General features: G+C 37.6%; 1 protein-coding gene across 1 annotated transcript in view; it reads left to right on the plus strand.

Annotated features, from left to right (window-relative positions):
* The first annotated feature begins 3,856 nt into the window (after nt 1-3,856).
* slc6a17 (solute carrier family 6 member 17) overlaps nt 3,857-21,616 on the plus strand; it is a 31,435-nt gene continuing 13,675 nt past the window's right edge. Inside the window, exons 1-4 of the mRNA XM_082189289.1 lie at nt 3,857-4,260; nt 11,722-12,132; nt 18,310-18,467; nt 20,734-20,860. Coding sequence (XP_082045415.1) covers nt 11,844-12,132; nt 18,310-18,467; nt 20,734-20,860 — 574 coding nt within the window. The 5' untranslated portion in view covers nt 3,857-4,260; nt 11,722-11,843. The remainder of the gene's footprint in view (nt 4,261-11,721; nt 12,133-18,309; nt 18,468-20,733; nt 20,861-21,616) is intronic.

Genomic DNA, 21,616 nt, shown 5'->3' on the forward strand with positions numbered 1-21,616 from the left:
TGTTTACTAGTGAAGAACGTGAGCACAGACACAGTCACAAAAAAGGAACAGCACTTTGGATCACACGTGGTGCTGACAAATGTCAGATTGGCAGCACTGCAAAATTTCACTCTTACCGCTTGAATAGAGATTTGGAAGCTTCCTTTTGCCATTGTGGGAATTTGTTTTGAGACTTTTCTTTAGAAATTATTTGCCCAGTTTTAATGATTGAATATATCACTAGGCCATATTTGATATATGCGTACATTGATCAATGTTTGATTTTATTTTAGTGTGAATAAAGGCTTACATTTCAATCTGTTCATCATGCAAAGTGATTGTTTCCTCTTATACAGCTGACACATTTTTCAAAATATCTTCTTTTGTGTTCTGCAGAAAAAAAAACAGCTGTATGATTTTTGAACAACACGAGTAAATGATGACAAATGAAGTAACTTTGCAACTACATGTCAGCTAACTCTCATTGGAGTATTAGTAGACCATTAGGTTAGGGATATGGTTAGTAGAATAAGTTGACATGTACTTGCAAAGTTACTGTGTGTAGAATGGACCATCAAAATACAGTGTTGCAGATATTAAGCAGACAGTCTACTAACACTAATGATTGGCAGTTGATATGTAGTTGCAAAATTACTTAAAGTTAGTAGAATGTCTAAAGTGGACTATCAAAATAAAGTGTTACCACTTTTGCAGCTCACAGATTAAAGAAAATATTATGGGGATGAGTAAAAATGTATTCATTCATGGGTGAATAGTTCCGTAAGGCCCAATTTTATAGCGCACACATTACTAGTTTTGTTTAATAACTATACTTTCCCTCTTGCTTTCTCTCTTCCTCTCCACTATCCCCGCCGTGTCATAATTTCCCCTGATAAAATGCCCCGTGCAGCCATGTTGTAAATTCAAGCCTTGCTGCATGCCCCATTAGGCCGGTGATAAATATCCCTTCCGCTGGATCCTGAAGCCTGTGCGTGCAAATGAGCCTGTGAACAGTGTGAAGTCTTATCAACTCCGAGGCGGGATGTAGAGTACATAGACGTTTGAGTGACAGACCTTAGTTGCAAGCTTCAGAAGACTCATTAATAGTGTTTAAAAATACCTCCTTTTAATCCTTTCTTTTTCTAGAATTGAAAACTGGTGTAATGCGTCATGCTAGCATGTGTGCGCCAGTGGAGAGCATCCACACAAATGCACTTCACACAAGGTCACGGTGACGCCAGCAAGATCTCAATAATTAAAGCCTCCCTCTGGGACCACTGTTACAGCCTCACAGTAAGAACGGCAGAGGAAATTGTGTTTATACTGATGCTATCGCATACTTTCGCTACTTTTTTATTTATTAACAATAACAACACTGGTCTATGCAGGTCCAATAGATTTAAGATGCATAAACTCAAAAGGATAAGGCATTTAAATTGGCAATCCACATCTTCTATAACTTATATAACTTAACCCAGTATTATAACACTTGTATATTTACGCAAGTTCTGCGTTCAGATGCTGTGTTTGCAGCAACTAGGGATCGTAGCTTGTTATGCTGTATAGTTATTTATCTTGTGCCAGCAGGGATTTGACTGAATAAAAACACTGGTGCTATGGCTAATGTTCTGTACTGTGTTTGTGTGAAGTAGAAGTCTTTGGTTAGGTGACGCGTGCGTTGTGATTTCAGGTTGCAAGTAGACAGGCATCCCTTTTACCATGATCTGACATGCGTGTGCCACCATGGCTCATTCATTCCACCAGAACATCATCCCAAATACGCATACACACACATACACGAGCGAATGAGTCAGAATCATATGATCTGCTGTTGCCATAGCAACATATCCCAGCAGTGAGCCCTGGCGAGGTGAGTCACATGAGCAGGGTGAGGAGCTCTCTGTGCTCCATGAGAGAGAGCTAGAGCCTTGTTATTCGCACACACACACACACACACACACACACACACACACACACACACACACACACACACACACACACACACACACACACACACACACACACACTCGCTGCAGGGATGAGGATGCTCCAGCGTGCCTAGAGCTACAGGCTTTAACACAGGGAGGGAATTGCTGGATCCTTCCGTCCTATTTTTGGCTGTGTGTGTGCACGTCTGCATGTAGCATCCCGTCGTCTTAGACATCAGGAAGGGAGATGCTCAAATCCTCATTGTGCCTTACTAGCGTTTACCTAGTAGATGCATAAGTCTGAAGGTATCCATGTGGGCTATGACAAGGCCCACGCAGAATCTGTGCCAATCTGTAGATTTCCATAGAACAGGAATGCCGTGTTTATTAATCCTTTAACATTCAACCCTAAAAGGAGTTAGTGAAACTTAAAATTTACTTCTTACCTAATCTAATTCTTATTAATGGACATCTAAAAAATTACCTCAAGCATTTATTTTTCAAAATGCATGTTTTTATCTAGAAGATATACAAGTACTGGTTGCAATGTTTATCCATGGTAAATCATGCTTTAGATTAGCAGAACTACTTCATTTGTCAATAATAATACCTTTAATTTGAATGGTTATAGGTCTTGGATTCATGATTATCAGGGTTCAACACAAAATAAAATGTATTCAAAAATTCTGTAGAAATAATACATGTACTTCACTATGTTGGTATGTTGTGGTTGTGGTTCAAAATAATTTTCAGTGATTTTAATTTATTATTTAATTCATTTTTATGCGGGAGCAATATTTTAAATCATAACATTTTCAATAAATTCATCCAAAAATGTCAGTAAATTGAAATAACAGAAACATTTTCTACAACAAGAATCGTCATTTATATCACATGAATTACATGTTTTTAATATTTTTGCTTTAATTTATGGTTAGTGTAGATCAGTGCAGAACGTGGAAAAAGTCAATTCTGGACATTTAGCACTATGAAAACACAGGTGGTGTTTCTGCCAGTGTATCCGGCCCTTAAAAAGTCTCTTTGGTGTTAGACATCTGCTTCTCTGGGCCACATCTGCTGATGTGAGTCAAACACACACTCACAAATAAACAAACCCATATCTGGCATATGTGTTACCTGTTTGTTGTTCTCCAGGATCCAAACAGTAGGCGCAGCTCTGCCTCCTACCCAGGGAACTAAACATTCAGAGTTTGATCTCTGTAAAACATGGTGCCAGAACATCCTTCATTGGTCTTCACGTGAGGTAAAAACAGAGTGTTGCATTGATTTGTGATCAGTTAAGTGATCAGTATAATTCATAAGGATGGAAATCTGAAAATGATCTCAGACAAAAGTATTTTACATTAACCATCTATTCATTTTAAGGGATGCATTCTAAATCACTCTTTATCTTTACAGGAGTGCAGACGTGTGATTAATGGGGTGGCTTTAAAAAACATCTGCTGAAGACATTAATCAGTGATCTGCGATATCAATCTCAATTCACACAGCAAAATTGAAAAGAAACTCAATTGAGCCAGACCAGCCAGAACCAAGGACGGTATAAATCCTCCAATGTCAGGAAGAAGAATGAGCTAGACCCAATCAGACTGCAAGTGCGAAGAAATAGCCTATCTGATAGCAGACAGTCTTTTCTGAGAGAAGAAACAAGCATCAGTAGAGCTCCAGATTTTAGCCAGTGTCATCTCTCACTACTTTAATGGGATCATACTGGAGTTTATTGATTTAAAATGTGGGGGAAACAACCTTATCTTGTACTAAATAAGACATGACTTGTAGCCCCTTGGACAGATCTGGACACCATTGTGGGTTTCAAAAGTAGCAGGTAAGAATTTACTTTGCAATCGCCAAAAGGTATTTCATCAGAATTTGGACGGGATGGGATGGGATGCGCAGATTACGTGTCTGCTGACGTATGAACGAGTTCGTGACTCATGCGTAGCCTATACCTAGGTTATAGTAATTTGCTCTCTGCCAATCGTGTAAGGAGAAATAAATTGTGCTTTGAATTTTAACCACTGGAGGATAAAACAAGGAGTGGGTTGGTTAGAAGTGTTGTCGCGGACAACACCCACAGATGTGTCAGCGTGACCCCAAAGTTACTATTTTGGGCTGAAAGAGAATACACAATAGTGCGCGGTGGGCTTTGCGTCAGGCGGCGCGCTCAATCACTACTCTGCGCAATTCTGGACAGGTTCAGTCGTGAGCGCGGAAACGGCACATCAGCGAGGATTCTTTCTGTGGGAGCCATCAAATCGATTCCTCGGGTTATTGTCACTCATTGAGACCTGTATGAAAACACTCGCATCTGCTTCTCACTCTTCGACATCCAGTAAGTGATCGTGGTTTCTCTTCATTTAGTAACCTACCCCGACGTGATAAAAGATGCAAGAGATTTTCCATCGATGATTGCGTTGTAGCAACTTATTTGGTATTCCTGTCATGCATAGAGCGTTTTATCACGCTGCACGCAGTTCATGTCGATAATTCACAGCAGCAATTGCTGGTCATTTGTTTGTTATTTACGAGGTTTCTCATGTTACCAGAGGCGCGTCAGTTTTAGGTCAACGTGACACAAATATTTGACCTTGAGGATGCTGCAAGGCGCGTGGTACTCTTTACATGACAACATTAAGCCCCGCGGGGTCCACGTGTTAGTGCTTTTAAACTATTGTAAGCGTATTGCTCGTCTCGATTAGTGTTGAAAGATCAGTGAAAGAGGGAGGGTTAAGGTGAATGGTATCATTGTCCGTGACTGCAGTCAGGCGCATCCTCAGGTGACGCTTGAGCCGTCGAGTTTCTCTGAAAACTTGACGAAGATGCACTTGATTTATGTCATTACATTACTTGTTTTCATTTGTGTATGAAGGCTAAAAAACTATGTTTGAAAACATTATTGTTATACTTCATACACAAATGAAAACGAGTAGGCCCAATGTAATATGTAAATCACGAGCATTATTTTAAATTGTAACTTGAATGCATATTTTGTCATTACGGAAACGTAGCCTATGAAATATGGGCTATTTGGGGTGAGCAATATTTATTTAAAAGACAACAATATCATATTGATGTTTCTTTTTATAAATTGCTTTGAGTGTTCATTTGTCGCTTTGGATAAGAATGCTTAATGAATGAATGTAATTATTGTACCATATAACCCTATACTTTTAAACACTACTGTACAGAGGGTCAGAAAAATCTCCCCATCTGTCTTATAAGTGCTTGACTTGGCTTCTATTACAACAGATTACTTAGCTTCTCATGAAATGAATGCTGTAATCTTAAAATTCATTCAAGTTTTAATAAATCAGAATAATATTTAGGCTTGAGTTATAAAATTTAACAGCCAACAAAACACTTATCAGGAAAAACTCACCTCTTGTGGCCCAATTTCTCATCTTTTAATTTTCATGCTCTTGTAATGCAACTTTTATCATAACAGAAACAACATTTTCTGTAGCCCTGTAGGCCTGTACATATTTAAAATGAATTAGTGCTGTCAAATCGATTTATCATGATTAATCGCATCTAACATAAAAGTTTGTTTGTATATATATATATATATATATATATATACACACACACACACACAGATATATATATATATATATATATATATATATATACAAACTTTTATGTTAGATGTGATTAATCGATTTAACAGCACTAAAATGAAATACCTTAACACCTTTATTTTATTTTATTGGGAGTCTCTTAAAAACTACAGAATTAACAACGTAATGTTATACATTTAAATAGTTTCCGATGGATTTTATGCTGCACCAAAGGGCATGTTCATTTAAATGTCTTTGTCAACTACCCAAAGAGGCTACTGGTTTTTATAAATTCTGCCACCAGTTTTTCCTTAACATTCTGTTTTGGCATTGAGTGAGCAAAAACTTTATTTATCGGTTCAGTTAAGCAATTATTGTAGTACAATTATTGTTGTAGCAATCCTATAAATAATACTGTACTCTTCTAGGAGATGGACATTGGAGACATACACACATAAGTCCTCTGAATTCCCATGATTAATTTGCTACAATTAAAATATGAAGTTACCATCATCCCTGTATTATATCAGTGTAATATTTTCCTGAACATGATATATAGAGATTGCTTGCTATATATGAAATTTGATTCTTGTGACCCACCTTCTGCATTTCAAGGATTTGAACTTACAAAGGTTTAAATACAAAGGTTCATGGATGCTCTCAAGCACTGGATAGATGAGCTGTCACTCAATGTTCTGATATAGAGAGCATGCAGGAAGCAGAGATTTGAGAATTTCATCAAGTTTCATTGCCTAGCAACCCAGACAGATAAAATGTGTACATTTGCATATTATAATGTGCAATTTAATCAACAGGATATTTAGCTACAGAATAGAGTGCTAAGGGAAGCCATACCAATAGTTGGCTCTGATCAGCAACGCATTTTATATTCTTGGGGAAAATGTTGAAAAATTGCATTCACCAGCAGGGAGGCTTGGATTTGGGTGTCTTAGTTGAATTCCGCAGAATCAACTGACCAAGCACGTTCCCTGCATTATGAGTAATAAGCACCCTTGTGTTTAATGCACAGCAAAATGAGACTAAGCACAGGGTGAGCAGCATTCTTCGGGTCTAGTTTGCTCCCTACTGAAATATAATCCCTTCCATAATAATGACGTAGAGAACTGACTGGCCTGCTGCCCGGACAGGCTGTTTTGGACCTGAACACTGTGCAAATTTTCACAGTGGGTGCAAAAGTTCAAACTCAGTGTGTGATGGTCCCTTGATGGTTTATCGTCATCATTGACCATGTCACAAAAACAATGCACATGCTAATAATTTCATATTATGTGTACAGTATGTTTGCTCTTTACAGTGGTTGGATTCCTCCCCATATGGTCCCCCAAGTAGATTTGAGCCTTTTTTGAATGCGGTTTGCAGGTTGTCATGGGCGGTGGGTGAGCATCGCCTAGCAACACAGCAAGGTTTCGTGTCCTCTTGTATTTGAGATTATCTGTATAGATTTTTTCAGTGCCTCAGGCTCTCATTACCAAAGATAAACAAAGGTGAGAAGAGCAAAGATGGCGGCTTTGTTGCCACATTCCCTAGTCATTCTGTAGATAAAAATCTCAGCTCATCACCTCTCTCTTATTTATCATGAAAAGCACCCCATGGTCTAGATTAAAAACTCGTCAGTGACTGCCTCTTTTTTAATCTCAGGCTGTGATTTGTACTGGATTTCATCCATTAGTTGAACACCAAACCAAAATTCTGTCTAATAGGCTGCTGAAAAGACCTTACCCTTTAAGACTAATTTTAAAGGGATAGTTCACTTTGAAATTAATTTTTGGTATGTTTTAGCTTACCTCAAGGGCATCCAAGATGTAGGTGTCTTTTTTTCCGCAGTAGTTTCAATTTTGATATTTTTAGGTCAAACCGTTCTTGTCTGTCAGTCATATAATGCAGGTCTATGGTCATTATCTCAAAGAGCATGCACAGAGTCCAAATTAAAACAATTCCCCGTCGTCCAAATTAAACAATTCCCCATCGTAAGTACACATTGATGGCCCAAGACACGAAACGAGCGGTTTGTGTGAGAAAACGAACAGTATTTATATCGTTTTTACCTCATACACAGCCAGTGAACTGATCTGACGTGTACGCAGACTGGTGCATAGATATATACACTAGATTTCTCCTTAAAGACATTCGTTCCAATGAACTGCCGTAGACAAGGCGACATCTAGTGTGTATATATCTATGCACCAGTCTGCGTACACGTCAGATCAGATCACTTGGACGTGGCTGTGTATAAGATGTAAAAACGCTATAAATACTGTTCGTTTTCTCACACAAACCGCTCGTTTCGTGTCTTAGGCCATCAATGTGTACTTACGATGGGGAATTGTTTAATTTGGACGACGGGGAATTGTTTTAATTTGGACTCTGTGCTTGTGTTTTGAGATAATGACCATAGACCTGCATTATATGACTGACAGACAAGAACGGTTTGACCTAAAAATATCAAAATTGAAACTACTGCAAAAAAAAAAGACACCTACATCTTGGATGCCCTTGAGGTAAGCTAAAACATACCAAAAATTAATTTCAAAGTGAACTATCCCTTTAAAGCACTAATTTATGCTTGCAATGTGCAATGTTGCACTGTTAAACCTAGTAGTACATTTTAGCTTTAGTATTACACCAGTGTCCCAACATAAAAACTAGATCATTAACTTAGGCAGCAAAGAAACAGCCTTAAAACTGAGGGAGTGAAATTATGGCTGTCAAAAGATGATATTTTTTTTGTAGTTAACATGTTAATGCATTTAGTTCCTTTGTAAGGGAAGATAACAAAATACTGTGTAAGTTTTGGGTTCAGAAGTTCATTTGGATGACACATGTAGTAGAATCATGTGCAGATTTCAGCAGCAGTGCCCACACACATTGGCCCTCATTTATCAATCTTGCGTAGAAACGGGCGTATATGTTGGCGTAAGATTATGCTTACACTCCTCTCGCCGCCTGATTTATGAAGCTGTGCGTACCTTTGAAATCCAGGTGTACGCAATACCTGACCTTGATAAATGCCGCGGCTGAAAACGATCGTCATTAGAATAACACGCCCCTATATATTCAAGTCTCCGCTTCCCCCACGCCCTCATTTTACGCCATGGACACACGGAAGACGGCAAAGAAGAGATACTTCTTTGAGAAAGAGAAAGCGAAACCAGGGAAGTGGAAAGAAACAAAATTGATTTCTAGATTTTTATTATTAATGACACTTATTGTTATTTAGAAGAAGAATGTCGTTATTATTATTATTTGTATTATTAGGCTATTATTATTTAAAAGAAGAATGTCATTTTTATTATTTTGTCAGTCTGAATAATTTTGTTGGTCATTGAAAGCCTTTCATTACTGAACCCAGTCCGTGCACACCTGCCGGGCCTAACCCTGGCCTAACCATCGTTTCAAAGAATAGTACAACGGCGAGCGCGTCGAGTATAAACGCCTCGTCCGTTTGGGGAGGTGCGCGCGCAGTCTGCGGAGACTCGCGCTGCGGAGCCAGGCGAAAGTATTTAACAAGGCTTGAAACGTCAGGTAAAGCGCACAGGCTCGCAACTGAAGGAATACATATGCCTACAATTCAAATGCTTTGGTAAAGTCACACAACTTAAACATTGAAGTCCATGTTGCACAAAAATAAACACTGAAGTTTATAATTAGCCTACTATGTTGTTTTTTTTTTTTTTACAGTGGGTCATAATATATCATATATTTTAGTTTGTCAGTGCGTTTTGTGGTGTTAGGAATTGTTTTTCTGCGCATTCCCGCACTCAAAACGTGCGTACACCACCTCCTGAGCTGGCGTAGGATTTGAGCGTGCCGTACGCCAACGTTCATATTGATAAATCTCAAAGTCACCGTGGTTTTGGGTGTACGCCAGGTGTACGCTGGAAATTTGGTGTACGCACTTTTGATAAATGAGGGCCATTGTGTATTCCTCAAGCTGCATCAAAATGAATGCAAACCCTGAACTCGCACCAAATCTGCAATAAATAGCTTTCTCCACTGTACTTGCAAATGTAAAAAAAAATATTTTTGTCTCTGTTGTTTGATGATCTTTTCATTAATATTTGTATGCAAATATTTTATACTTGTTGAGCTTGAGTTTTGCCGCACAACGTGCTAATGGTTTTTATTAATCATCCAATATAAATTTAATTTATAGATCAGAATGAATTGTATATTTATACACTACCATTCAAAAGTTTTGGTCAGTAAGATTACATTTGTTATACTTTTATTTAGCAAATATGTTTTAACTTGACAGTAAAAACATTTATAATGTTATAAAAATAATGTATTTCAAATAAATGCTGTTCTTTTGAACTTTCTATTCATCAACCCTTACAAACAAAAGTGTACTTCAAGTTCATTTTAATAAATATTCTTAAGTAAATCTTAAGTTTTAAGCATACTTTATGTTGAAAGTATACTAATATCAATCTACTAGTAGTATACTATTGGTTTTAGTGTATGAAAGTACTATAAGTGTAGTAAACTTTTTTTGTAGTACACAACTAATTTACAACTATGTTTTTCGTATACTGCAACTGGGCTATACTAAAAGTGAAGCTATAGCTAGATTGTTTACTAGTTCAATACTTGTAGCACATCTTTTAGTTTATTAAAGTACACTTTGAAGTATACTCTCAGTAAACTAGTAGTTTAACATCATACTTATAGTTTACTATTTAAATATTATTTTTGCATTTTAAGTATACTACTATGTTCCTATTTTGGCATTCATTTTTATATTTGAAATATACCTTTAACTGAAATGTATCTCTTTCCCCACCAGCGTTTTTTTTAACATGTTGCCAGCTAGCGCCAGCATTTTTGATTATTTTCACAAAGCTTCCATGGCCCCCAGAATAATTTGTGTATTTTGTATTTTGAATATAAATCTGAAAAAAATGTTTTGTCAAAGACTATGTCTGGATTGTATTCAGAATGATGATCAAAACATAGATGGAGTAGATCGAGTCCATCAACACCCAGAGAGCTTCATAGTCCTATACCTTGTCCTGGGTCGACATTTCATTCGGTATCATTAGGCAATTTTGATTGATGCTAGCTGTTTAATGTTTGATGATCACATTATTTTACATTTGCATAAGCAATGTTTCTATCGCTTGTTTCTGCTTCTGCTTCGCCTGTGTTTTGATCTGGAGATTCTGTACACTTTCAGGAGATTCAAAATGGCCGTATAACATGACAAACATGTCATAACATGGAAAACATGGATTGCCGTAAAATTCCGTCAGTGGCAGGGAAAGAGTTAAATATAAAGTTCTGTCATGAAATTCTAGATGGCGCAGACTGACAGATCCTCAACTCATCCTTTATAGGGCACAGCTGATTGGTTCCTGTTGAATCAGTAGCCAATGAGCTTGTGTGCTCAACCTTCAAATACTTGGTCAGCATTTTCTGTAGCAGTTGCAGAACGCTTTCCAGATACCCTCCACCTTCCCCAGCTCCACCTGTATAGATCTGCTACGGTCATGTATGCTATATTGTACAGCAGCATCATGTCTTCTTTGCTCACAGCAGCGTGTTGTGTATCTATTGGCAGTAGCAAATCCCGTATTTGCACTGCAGCAACAGCAGCAAAAACAGCAGCAACAGCATCTATTCCGCCAAGACCAAACATACAACATTGTCATTTCCATTACCTTGACAGAAGTAGATTTGGAAATTAGTAGAAATTCCTTTACTATACTATACTATACTATACTATACTATACTATACTATACTATACTACCAGTGGACTGCACAAGATTCACATACTCAGAATTAGGAACATATCTGTTTTAAATTATAATAATATTTCACAATATAACTGTTTTACTTTATTTTACATTAATTCATGTAATTGTAAAATTTGCTAAATTATATTTTACCATGGTTAATACCAGTAGGCTATACTGTTCAAAACTGCAATGCAGAGGGTCAGAAATTCTTCCCATCTGTCCTACTAGTGCTTCCATTTGCTTCTATTACAACAGATTCCTTAGCTTTTCATAGATAGTTTTAATAAATCAGAGTAATATTTAGGCTTGAGTTTTAAAATTCAACAGCCAACAGAACACCAGAAATGTTTTTTTTTGTTAAATGTAACACAAATGGGCATTTATTTGGAAGGTGATTTGGTCTATATTATGAATCCCATAGCCATAATTGTATCTCTTCTGGCCCAATTTCTCATATTTGTATGCTCTTTTCACAGGAGCACAAACCTTCATTCTCCACACCTGTATAAAGCAAAAAGGGCAGTTATTGTGACCTCCATTCTGCCCTGCTCTTCTTTCACACCTTTAATTGTTGGGATCACCACGACACGGCACAGCCATGCCCAAGAGCAGTAAAGTGACTCAGCGCGAGCACAGTAATGAGCATGTCACAGAGTCTGTGGCCGACCTCCTGGCGCTGGAGGCTCCCATGGACTACAAGAGCAGCCAGATGAGCATGGCAGGAGGGGGCCCTCCGCCCATAGGCAAACCAGACATCTCCCCCGACCTGGAAGACGGACGACCTGCCTGGAACAGTAAGCTGCAGTACATCTTGGCCCAGGTGGGCTTCTCGGTGGGCCTGGGTAACGTGTGGCGTTTCCCTTATCTTTGCCAGAAGAACGGAGGAGGTGAGTTACTTATTAGTGATGTGCATTTGTAACTGTTTCAAGGTTCAAACTAAAAAAAAATATATTTCTAAAATAATTTATTCAACCTCCATTTCTTCTATAAAACACAAAAGGAGAAATGTTAATGGTTGCTCTTTTTCATGGAACTACAATGGATGGGGACAACAGATTTCAATCTCAAAAAGGCAGAAAAGCACCAATTAAGATACATAAATGTTTTCCTCAGGTGTTTTGCGTTGGATTTCATCCATTAGTTGAAAACGAAATCAACATTTCCTCCAATGTGTTGATTATAATCACCTTTAATATTAATTTTAAAGCAATAATTTACTCTTTAATGCAATGTTGCATTTCTAAACCTAGCAGTACATTTTGGCAACAAATAAACAGCCATGAGAGACTGAGGGAGTGAAATTAGGGCTGTCAAAATTTCAATGCCTTCTATGTATTTTTTTTATTTTGTTTTTAGTTTACATGTAAATGCATTTAGTTCCTTTGTAAGGGAAGATAACAAAATACTGTGTTGGGTTCAGAAGTTCATTTGGATGACACATATAGGCTAGCAGAATTATGTGCATATAAAAAGACCCATGCACACACGTTGTGTATTCCTCAAACTGAATCAAAATGCACAACAAACACAAACATTGAAGTCACTCCAAAATCTGCAATAAATAACTTTCTCCACATTTTAATTGTATATCAAAAACACAATAAAAGAATCAAAAATGTATTCTAGCAAGTAACATTTATTTATACGTCACATTTAAACAAAGCTTAGCTGACCAAAGTTCTGACCAAAGTAAATTACACAGCATACATAATATAAAATTACACACACACACACACAAAAAAGAACGGCCAGGGAATAAAGATGCATTTTAAGCCTAGATTTAAGAACCATGAGTGAAGGTGCAAGGTGAATGTCAAGTGGCAACTGATTCCATAAACTAGGGGGAATGATCAAAAAAGCTCTATCACCCTTTTGTTTTAACCGAGATCATGGGAAATTCAAGAGTGCTTTATTAGATCTTAAGGATCTGCTAGATGAAGAATAAGATCTTTAATGTAAAATGGGGCTTGGAGCTTTAAAAACAATATCTTAAACTGGATCCTAAAATAAACCAAGAGACAATGAATAGAGACCATGGGCTCTATCTTGCACCCAGCGCAATTGACTTTGTAACCCGACGCATGTATAATTCCTATTTTGCACCCGCGCACAGCGGACTTTTCCCTCCACAGACGCACGTCGGTAAACTAGCAAATGCATTTGCGCTCCTGGGGGCGGTTCAGCGAAAAGAGGAGGCGTGTTCCGGCGCAAACGTTCCCTGGTGCTATTTTGCAGGTTTAGAAAACAATTCCGCCACTAACCAGGAAAAACCTAGTCTAAAGTCAGTGGCGTGTTGCGCATGTTATTCATATGCTATTTTAAGGGCGCATGCTTGGCCATAATCAATGTAGCGTGTGCACAACGCGCATACACTTTGCTTATATCATCTACACACAGACGCAGCAGTTCTCATTTTTAGAAAACCATACATTATTACAGGGAAAAATATTAACACATGAGGGAAATCATTGTTGTGTCCATGAAGATGTGAAAAATAGGCATACATCTAGCTTACACATTTACCCAAATTATTATACACCTGTTTAACTGAAGCTAATTTGGGTGGGTTTCTCCCATCCCCATACAATGTCACTTCTCTGTCTTTTACGGCCCTGACGAGAACGTCGGTCTCCTTGGCTGTGAACCGCTGCTGGCGTGCGCCTGGCAAATTCGCCGTTATAATAGCAATCCGCCATGGAACAAGCGTGCCTGCTCTTAAAGGCAATATGAGATGTCGCTCTGATTGGTTTATTTCACGTTACGCCCAAACCACACCTATGAATAATGAAGCTACTTCAGACCAACCCATTTTAGATTTGTGTCGGGCGCAAGAGTCATTTATCCCGCCGGTATAATACCAACAGCGCCCAAGACCCGCCCACAAAGTTACTTGCGTTTCGCGCTTGATACTTGCGTTTCAGATCGTTAAAATAGGGCCCTAAGATTGAGGTCATATAATCTATAATCTAGCGGCAATGTTCTGGACCATCTGAAGGTCGAAGTAAATTTCAACATTTACTAATGCATTATTAAAATCAAAGGTTGTATTTGTTAACATTAGTTAATGCACTGTGAACTAACATGAACGAACAATTACCAGCTGTATTTTTATTAACTAACCTTAACAAAGTTGAATAAATACTGTAACAAATGTATTGCTCATAGTTTATGTTAGTAAATACATTAATGTTAACTAATGAACCTTATTGTAAAGTGTTACCAATAACTCTATAGTTGTGAACGTCTTTATGAAGCCATATGATCACCTCCAGTGAGCTGTTAACCATTGTGACCAGATCATTGAGTCAGTGCTCAAGAACATTTATTAAAATATGCATTTATTAAATAGATCTGACACACACAAAAATATTATTCAGTCACAAATTAGACCTTTCTCTCATGAACTCGTATGAATTGTACTGAATAACAACTTAATTTGCAGCTTCTTATAAAAAGCTTTTGTATGATTTCAGAAGACTATTGAATTAGACTTATGGAGCACTTTTGTTGTTGTCTTTTTGGAGCTTGACAGCCCCAGGCTTAACTCACTTTCATTGTATAGAAACAAAGCCTAAATGATGGCGGTGAATTTCAATTTTTTTGTGTGAACTATTCCTTTAATGTTTTCATTTTTCCATTGAGACAGTCTTTTTTGGGTCAGCTGTGTGCCTCTTACGCTGTGGACTCTCTAAATTTATTAAGCTGACGATAGTGTTATTTAGGGCAGCAATGTTATATGGGCTGTTTAAAAACAGGAAAGGCAAGGCCAGTGTGGTCATGGTTTGCAAATTTGGTTTGCAATAAAAAAAAATTGGTTTGCTGTCATTGCTCTTTGGCTACTTGGACTATTCTTTATTGTTCATATCCTCCTTTAATCTGAAATGTACTATTTCATGCTGTTTCACAGTCTCTAGACAGAAATGTGGTTTAAAATTATTTCAGGAAATTACTGATTTAATGATAACTGAATCAGCTTAGTCTCTTCAAAATTAAATATATCCACAAACTATAATGAATTAAGGTAATTCCATGAAATTGTTTTAGCATAAAACTTACTATGTTTTGATAAAAAAATAAGCAAACAATGGCAATTGGGTAAGAAAAATTAAGATGTATTCTCTGAAAACAAGTGAAGCAAAATTGATAAGATATTAAAACACGTACATTTATGTTGTTATAGGTATCTTTAAATATATTTTCTAGAAACAAGACAAAAAAAGAAATTTCGTTTTTGCAGTGCATAATTAATTGCAAATTATCTGAAAAAAATGCATTTACTGTATATTGAAAATAGTATAGTAACAAACTATATTAAAAAAGGTCCTAAAATATAGTTGGACACGTTATCTGAAAGTAAAACCTGACAATTAATAATTAGATCGTCATGTCTTGTCCTTGCTTGTCTTGCAAATTGCAATTATGAATGTTTCCCAGAAGGCCTTGTTTACGTTACGCACCCTTGCTCTCTCCATCTTCTCTCTTCCATCTGTCCGTCCATCCCTTTCTCTTTCCTCCCGTCTCCTCTTTTCTACGCAAGGCGTGTTGTTTGTTTCATTAGTTGCATGCATAAATAAAGCCCAGACAAAAAGCCTCGACAAAACAACATCGAACACAAAAGAAATGCAGTAATCAACCTGATAACAAGCAGTTCTTTATCATAAGCTGAGGCCAAGGGAGTGCTTTGCTGTGATCATCCCTGGCTCTAATTACACTTATAACCTCCCAAGGGGAGGGGTTTGTGGTCATCTGCCAGCAGTGTGCGCTCTATGTCTATAGAAGCAGTTATTTTCGGATTGTTCTTTGACTTCAAACAGAGGAAGCTCTGCTCAGACCAAACTCTTCGTCACCATGGAGCTAGTTTGACGTCAGGGCTCAGCAGCGTGACTTGCTGTTTTAGTCTGTTCAATCATGCCTACTGAGGCTCAGGCTGTCATTAACCTATAAGATACCATCTTCTGCATCTGGGTGGTTGAAATTTAGCTAGAAAATGTATGAAAAACAAAACATAAAAATAATTAAGCTTTGCATTTGTTCTTGTTCTATTTTGAAAAGTATAAGATAATGGATTTCATTATTCAAATCGTGTCATATAAGATGAATATATTTTAAAATATGGTGTGACAGCAGGTCATGTAGTTTGTTTAAATGCATTTCTCTAAAGGCAAATGTCATGTTTATCACTAATCATTAGTTTATTGCAATCAATCTTTTTAAATGTAATCAAAAGAGAAGTCTAATCAGTGATCCAACTAAATTGCAGTTATGGAAATCTTCAGTAATGTCAACTGCACTTCTTTTGCAATATTTTGACTTGATATTTATATTTATATATCTATATATCTTTATAATATCTCTCTTCTGATGAAAAAAAAATCTGTTATAGAATCCTATGAGATGAGTCTACACTTTGTATATATATATATATATATTGTGTGTGTGTGTGTGTGTGTGTGTGTGTGTGTGTGTGTGTGTGTGTGTGTGTGTGTGTGTGTGTGTGTGTGTGTGTGTGTGTGTGTGTGTGTGTGTGTGTGTGTGTGTGTGTGTGTGTGTGTGTGTGTGTGTGTGTGTGTGTGTGTGTGTGTGTGTGTGTGTGTGTGTGTGTGTGTGTGTGTGTGTGTGTGTGTGCACTTGTACAACTATCTTTGTGAGGACCAGTTTGAGTTTTAGACCATTGGAGTGAGGACAAAGAGAGTAAAGTGAGGACATTTTGGCCGGTCCTCACTTTCTGAGACCCCTTTAAAGGCCTGTTTGAGGGTCAAGACTTGGTTTTAGGGATAAGGTTATAATTAGGTTAAGGGTAGGTTTAGGGTAAGGGTTCGGGTTAGGCACTTAGTTGTAATGGGTAAGGTTAGGGTAAGCGGCTAGAGATTGCATTGTGTCAATGAATGTCCTCATAAAGATAGATGTACTGTACAAGAATGCGTGTGTGTACTCACCTGCCACTTTATTAGGTATACCTTGCTACCGGGTTGGACCCCCTTTTGCCTTCAGAATTGCCTTAATTCTTTATGGCATAGATTAAACTATATGCTGGAAACATTTCTCTGAGATATTGGTTATTGGTTATTATATTGACATGATAGCATCATCACACAGTTGCTGCAGATGCTGCACATCCATGATGCAAATTTTCCATTCCAGCACATCCCAAAGGTGCTCAATAACATGGAAATCTGGTGACTGTGGAGGCTATTTGAGTATAGTGAACTCTTTGTCATGTTCAAGAAACCAGTTTGAGATGATTTGAGGTTTGTGACATGACGTGTTATCCTGATTGAAGTAGCCATCAGAGGATGGGTGCACAGTGGTCATAAAGGGATGGACATGGTCAGCAACAATACTCAGGTTGGCTGTGACATTTAAACAATGCTAAATTAAGTGGCCCAAAGTGTGCCAAGAAAATATTCCCCAATACACCACCACCACCACCAGCAGCTTGAACCGTTGATACAAGGCAGAATGGATCCAAGCTTTTATGTTATTTGCACCAAATTCTGACACTAACATCTAAATGTCGCTGCAGAAATTCAGACTCATCAGAGCCCATGGTGAGCCCATGCGAATATTGGCTGATTAGATATTTGCATTAACGAGCAGTTGAACAAGTGTACCTAATTAAGTGGCTGGTGATTGTATATAGGCCTACTGTAAAATGCATTAAATACTGTAGTTTGAATCACTACTATATACTATATGATTCAATGTCATACATAGTTTCATGTAGTTAGGTGAGTCTATGTCTTAAATGAAATAAAAATATAACAAAATATAAAAGGTGTCCCCTTTATAATATATTTAACTTAAAAATCAATGCAAATATAAAATATGAGGGAAAGCCATGTCCCAGGCAGTCATATATAGTATTTTGACTGTAGCAACAGACATATTTTTAAATAATGTACTACTTTTTTATGTATGTATGGAAAAACAACATAAAGGGGAAAACTGTGGTGAGTTCAGTGTGCTGTAGCTTGATTGATCTTGGGCTATTGGTTGGTCATTAAAGACACCGTTGTAAGGACATTACTCTCAGTGTTTACAAGTGTCGCTGTCTCTCTTTACAGGTGCTTACCTTGTTCCATACTTCATCCTCCTTATCCTTATTGGCATCCCACTCTTTTTCTTGGAGCTGGCGGTTGGCCAGAGGATTCGTCGAGGAAGCATTGGAGTGTGGAATTATGTTTGTCCACGACTCGGTGGCATTGGAGTGTCCAGCCTGATGGTGAGTGAATGATGTTCTTTTAGAAACACAAGACACAAATGAGCAAACACTTAAATGTATTATCTTTTCTTGATTGTGATAATGTTGCTTGGATTGAGAGTGTTTATGCGTAAATGGAGTGGTTGCGGTCAAATGTGAAAGTGGTACTAAACTTTGAATACAGCTATAGATAAGATAGGCCTAAAGTAAATCATTCTTCATGGGTTACGATCTCCAGACTTCAGATTGTGAGTGTCTGGTTCACATCAGCTCAGACTGGGCAATTGATACAGTTTGAGATTCTAGTTTATGTTGAAAAAGGGTCACAATACAATGAGGAGCCTGTGTGTTCCAGACCAATAAAGAATTTCATTTTCCCCCTTTTATTTTGTTCTGAAGGCCTTAATAGAAGCATTTATTTTTGATGAGTTACAGGCCTAAAAGTGCTAATTCACCAGCTATTCTGTGCCGCGTCATCCATTACTCAGCGCTGTTCTCAAATCATTTTAATATGAGCACAGTCACGCAACCTATCAGATGGGTTTCGATCTTAAAATATCACTCTGTCTGAACATTTAATGAATCTATTTTCAGTCCCAGCTGCACCTGGACTTTCTGGTTTTCTTTCCTTGTATAAGCAACTGCACTTTGGAGATATAGCAAGTCAGCAAATATGTAAGGCTTTTCGGGAGGTGATGGTTATATACCATAAGCCGATGCACCAGCGCGGAAATCTGGTATTGTGCGAATCAGCAGTTTCTTGTGAATGGCTTTCTCATTAGTAACAGAATGAGCTGAATACCAATGTATACAAATATATATATTATTCTGTTAATTTACAAATATTAATTATAATATATAAGATAATCTTGAATGTCTTTTTGTATTTTATTTAGTATTTGGTATGTAGTCTGAGTGAGACTGCTGGATTAATTTTCTTCAGATTATGAATCAACCTTCTTTGTGTTAATCTTCTACTCAAAGGCAATGAAAAAAAACACATAGGGAAAGCCATTTTGATATCACATGCCTCTTAGGATGACATGACACTGTTTTCAACTTAAAAACGGAAAACTTTTTAGATGTTCTGGTCATTCATTTACAAGACAACGGCATTTTGGGGTCCTGAAAAAGCTAACTTTTGAAAATGGGTTTCAATTTGCCCGTTTTTGAAAACAATTCACGTCTCTGTGTAAACTTCAAAAATGAAAATTTTTGATAACGGTGACGACATGCGCATGAGTATTACGTTTTCAGTCTATAGGCGCATAGTTTGTTTACAAAGTGACATCTCTACAGTAACTACTGGCCTGGCATGCTTAATACAGCGTTTTTAATAGTTTTCGCAGTTCGGTGTGAACAGGGAGTCCTAGATTAAAAAAGATCCTAGATAAAAAGGCCCACTGTTAAAATTACTGTAGAGAAACACTCAGGGACTATATGTGGCTGTTCTGCTGCAGCCTCAGCTATGAATACCCATGAAGCTACAGCAGAAAGAATGTGCTTCAATTATTCACTAACTCAATGTGCTGTGGATTTGTTACGTCGCAAAGTACCATTACGGCCCTGTTACAGACTGCAGGGAAAAAAATCAAGGGATAGATTTGCTGTTAACAGGCACAAGTTGCTAAACCCTCAAAATACACGGCATTTCAGCATACAGCACATTCATTCTATTCTATTGTGTTCTATTTCTATAAATGCACACTATATTTAGAGTAATGCTATTGAGTTTTAAGAGTTAAAAGACTTCAAAATGTATCCATTAACACATCCGATCATATATCAGATGAGACTCCAGGAGCCAGACTTATGACTGTCAGCACAGTCTGGTGCACATCAGTTTTACACAACTGCCAGGAAGAGCTTCTCTGATTGAAATGTACTGTAAAATGAACTTTCCACAATCCTAAACTGGCATGTAAGTTCATTCAGATTACACCTTTGAAATTTGTGAATTTAGGTGAAGATTTAGTGGTTTCTGTTCATCTAATATAATAGCAATTATTTCAACGCCATAGGTAAAGCAGAAAACACTCCCAGATAAAGATTCCCAGAAGGTGCCAGATCGCTAGACCATTTTATCACCTCTTGTTATTTTTAGTGCACAGTCTGGCTCAGATGTTCAGTAAACAGCCTATAGTCAAGCAAAATGAGCCTTAACACTAGATGAGACCTTTCCAGGGGGCTGTTCTTTTTTTCAGTATTACAATTCAGTATTCAGTATCTTAATTATTTTGTAGTTGTTAACCAATACCATTTGTTCTTTCTTTTCTCCATTCTGCAGGTGTGTGGTTTTGTGGGTCTGTACTATAATGTGATTATCGGCTGGAGCATCTTCTACTTTTTTCAGTCGTTTCAATATCCTCTACCTTGGAGCGCCTGTCCCATCAGGAAGAACGGCACCCAATCCAGTGAGTGCTCTGCAGTTTCAAACTTATCAACGCTTTCCTGTGGCTTTTAATAATAAAATAGCTTCGCTTCTGAATCACTACATTATATTTCTTAGCAACAAGACGCTGCACTGTCTCTCTCTCTTTCTCAATAATTTATTCAAATATATGCTATAATCCATTCATTCAAATAATTGTAATCTGATTTAAATCGGGCAGAATGCTAGATCTAACGAGCTATAACTGACATTAATAACCATCATTTTTACCCTTTTGGTCAAGTATTACGCTGCAAACATCAGTAACAGCTTTAATTTGTGAATGCTTGCAAATGACCATGGTATAAACGGGATAATTCAATTCATTAAATGATTTGAATGCACTCCGCTGAGGCATTGCTCCGCTTCGCATTGGTTGGTTCTTTGCCTCCATGTCGTGATTTAAAACGTTTAATGCACAGCTAGCCGTGGGTTATCCCTTGATCACAATAAGGCAAAACAAGCATTAAAATAAATCAAGATATTTCGTAGTAATTGTTTATTTTTATAACCAATATACATATTCCTAATTGCGAAGCTCTAAAATATTTTATTGGGTAGAAATTGTGAGTGGGGCCTTCAAATATTGTTGTGGACGAAGGGGGTCCTTGAAGTGAAAAAGGTTGTGATCCACTGTTCTGCCCATCACGCACCTTATCCTATAATGCTCTTCATTTTGTGTGTTTGAGGCTTCCCAGCATGCCCTGCGGTTGTGTCCCCTGGTCAGTGAGCAGAGAAT

This window comes from Leuciscus leuciscus, assembly GCF_965113295.1.
Source record: "Leuciscus leuciscus genome assembly, chromosome: 13".
NCBI lineage: Eukaryota > Metazoa > Chordata > Actinopteri > Cypriniformes > Leuciscidae > Leuciscus > Leuciscus leuciscus.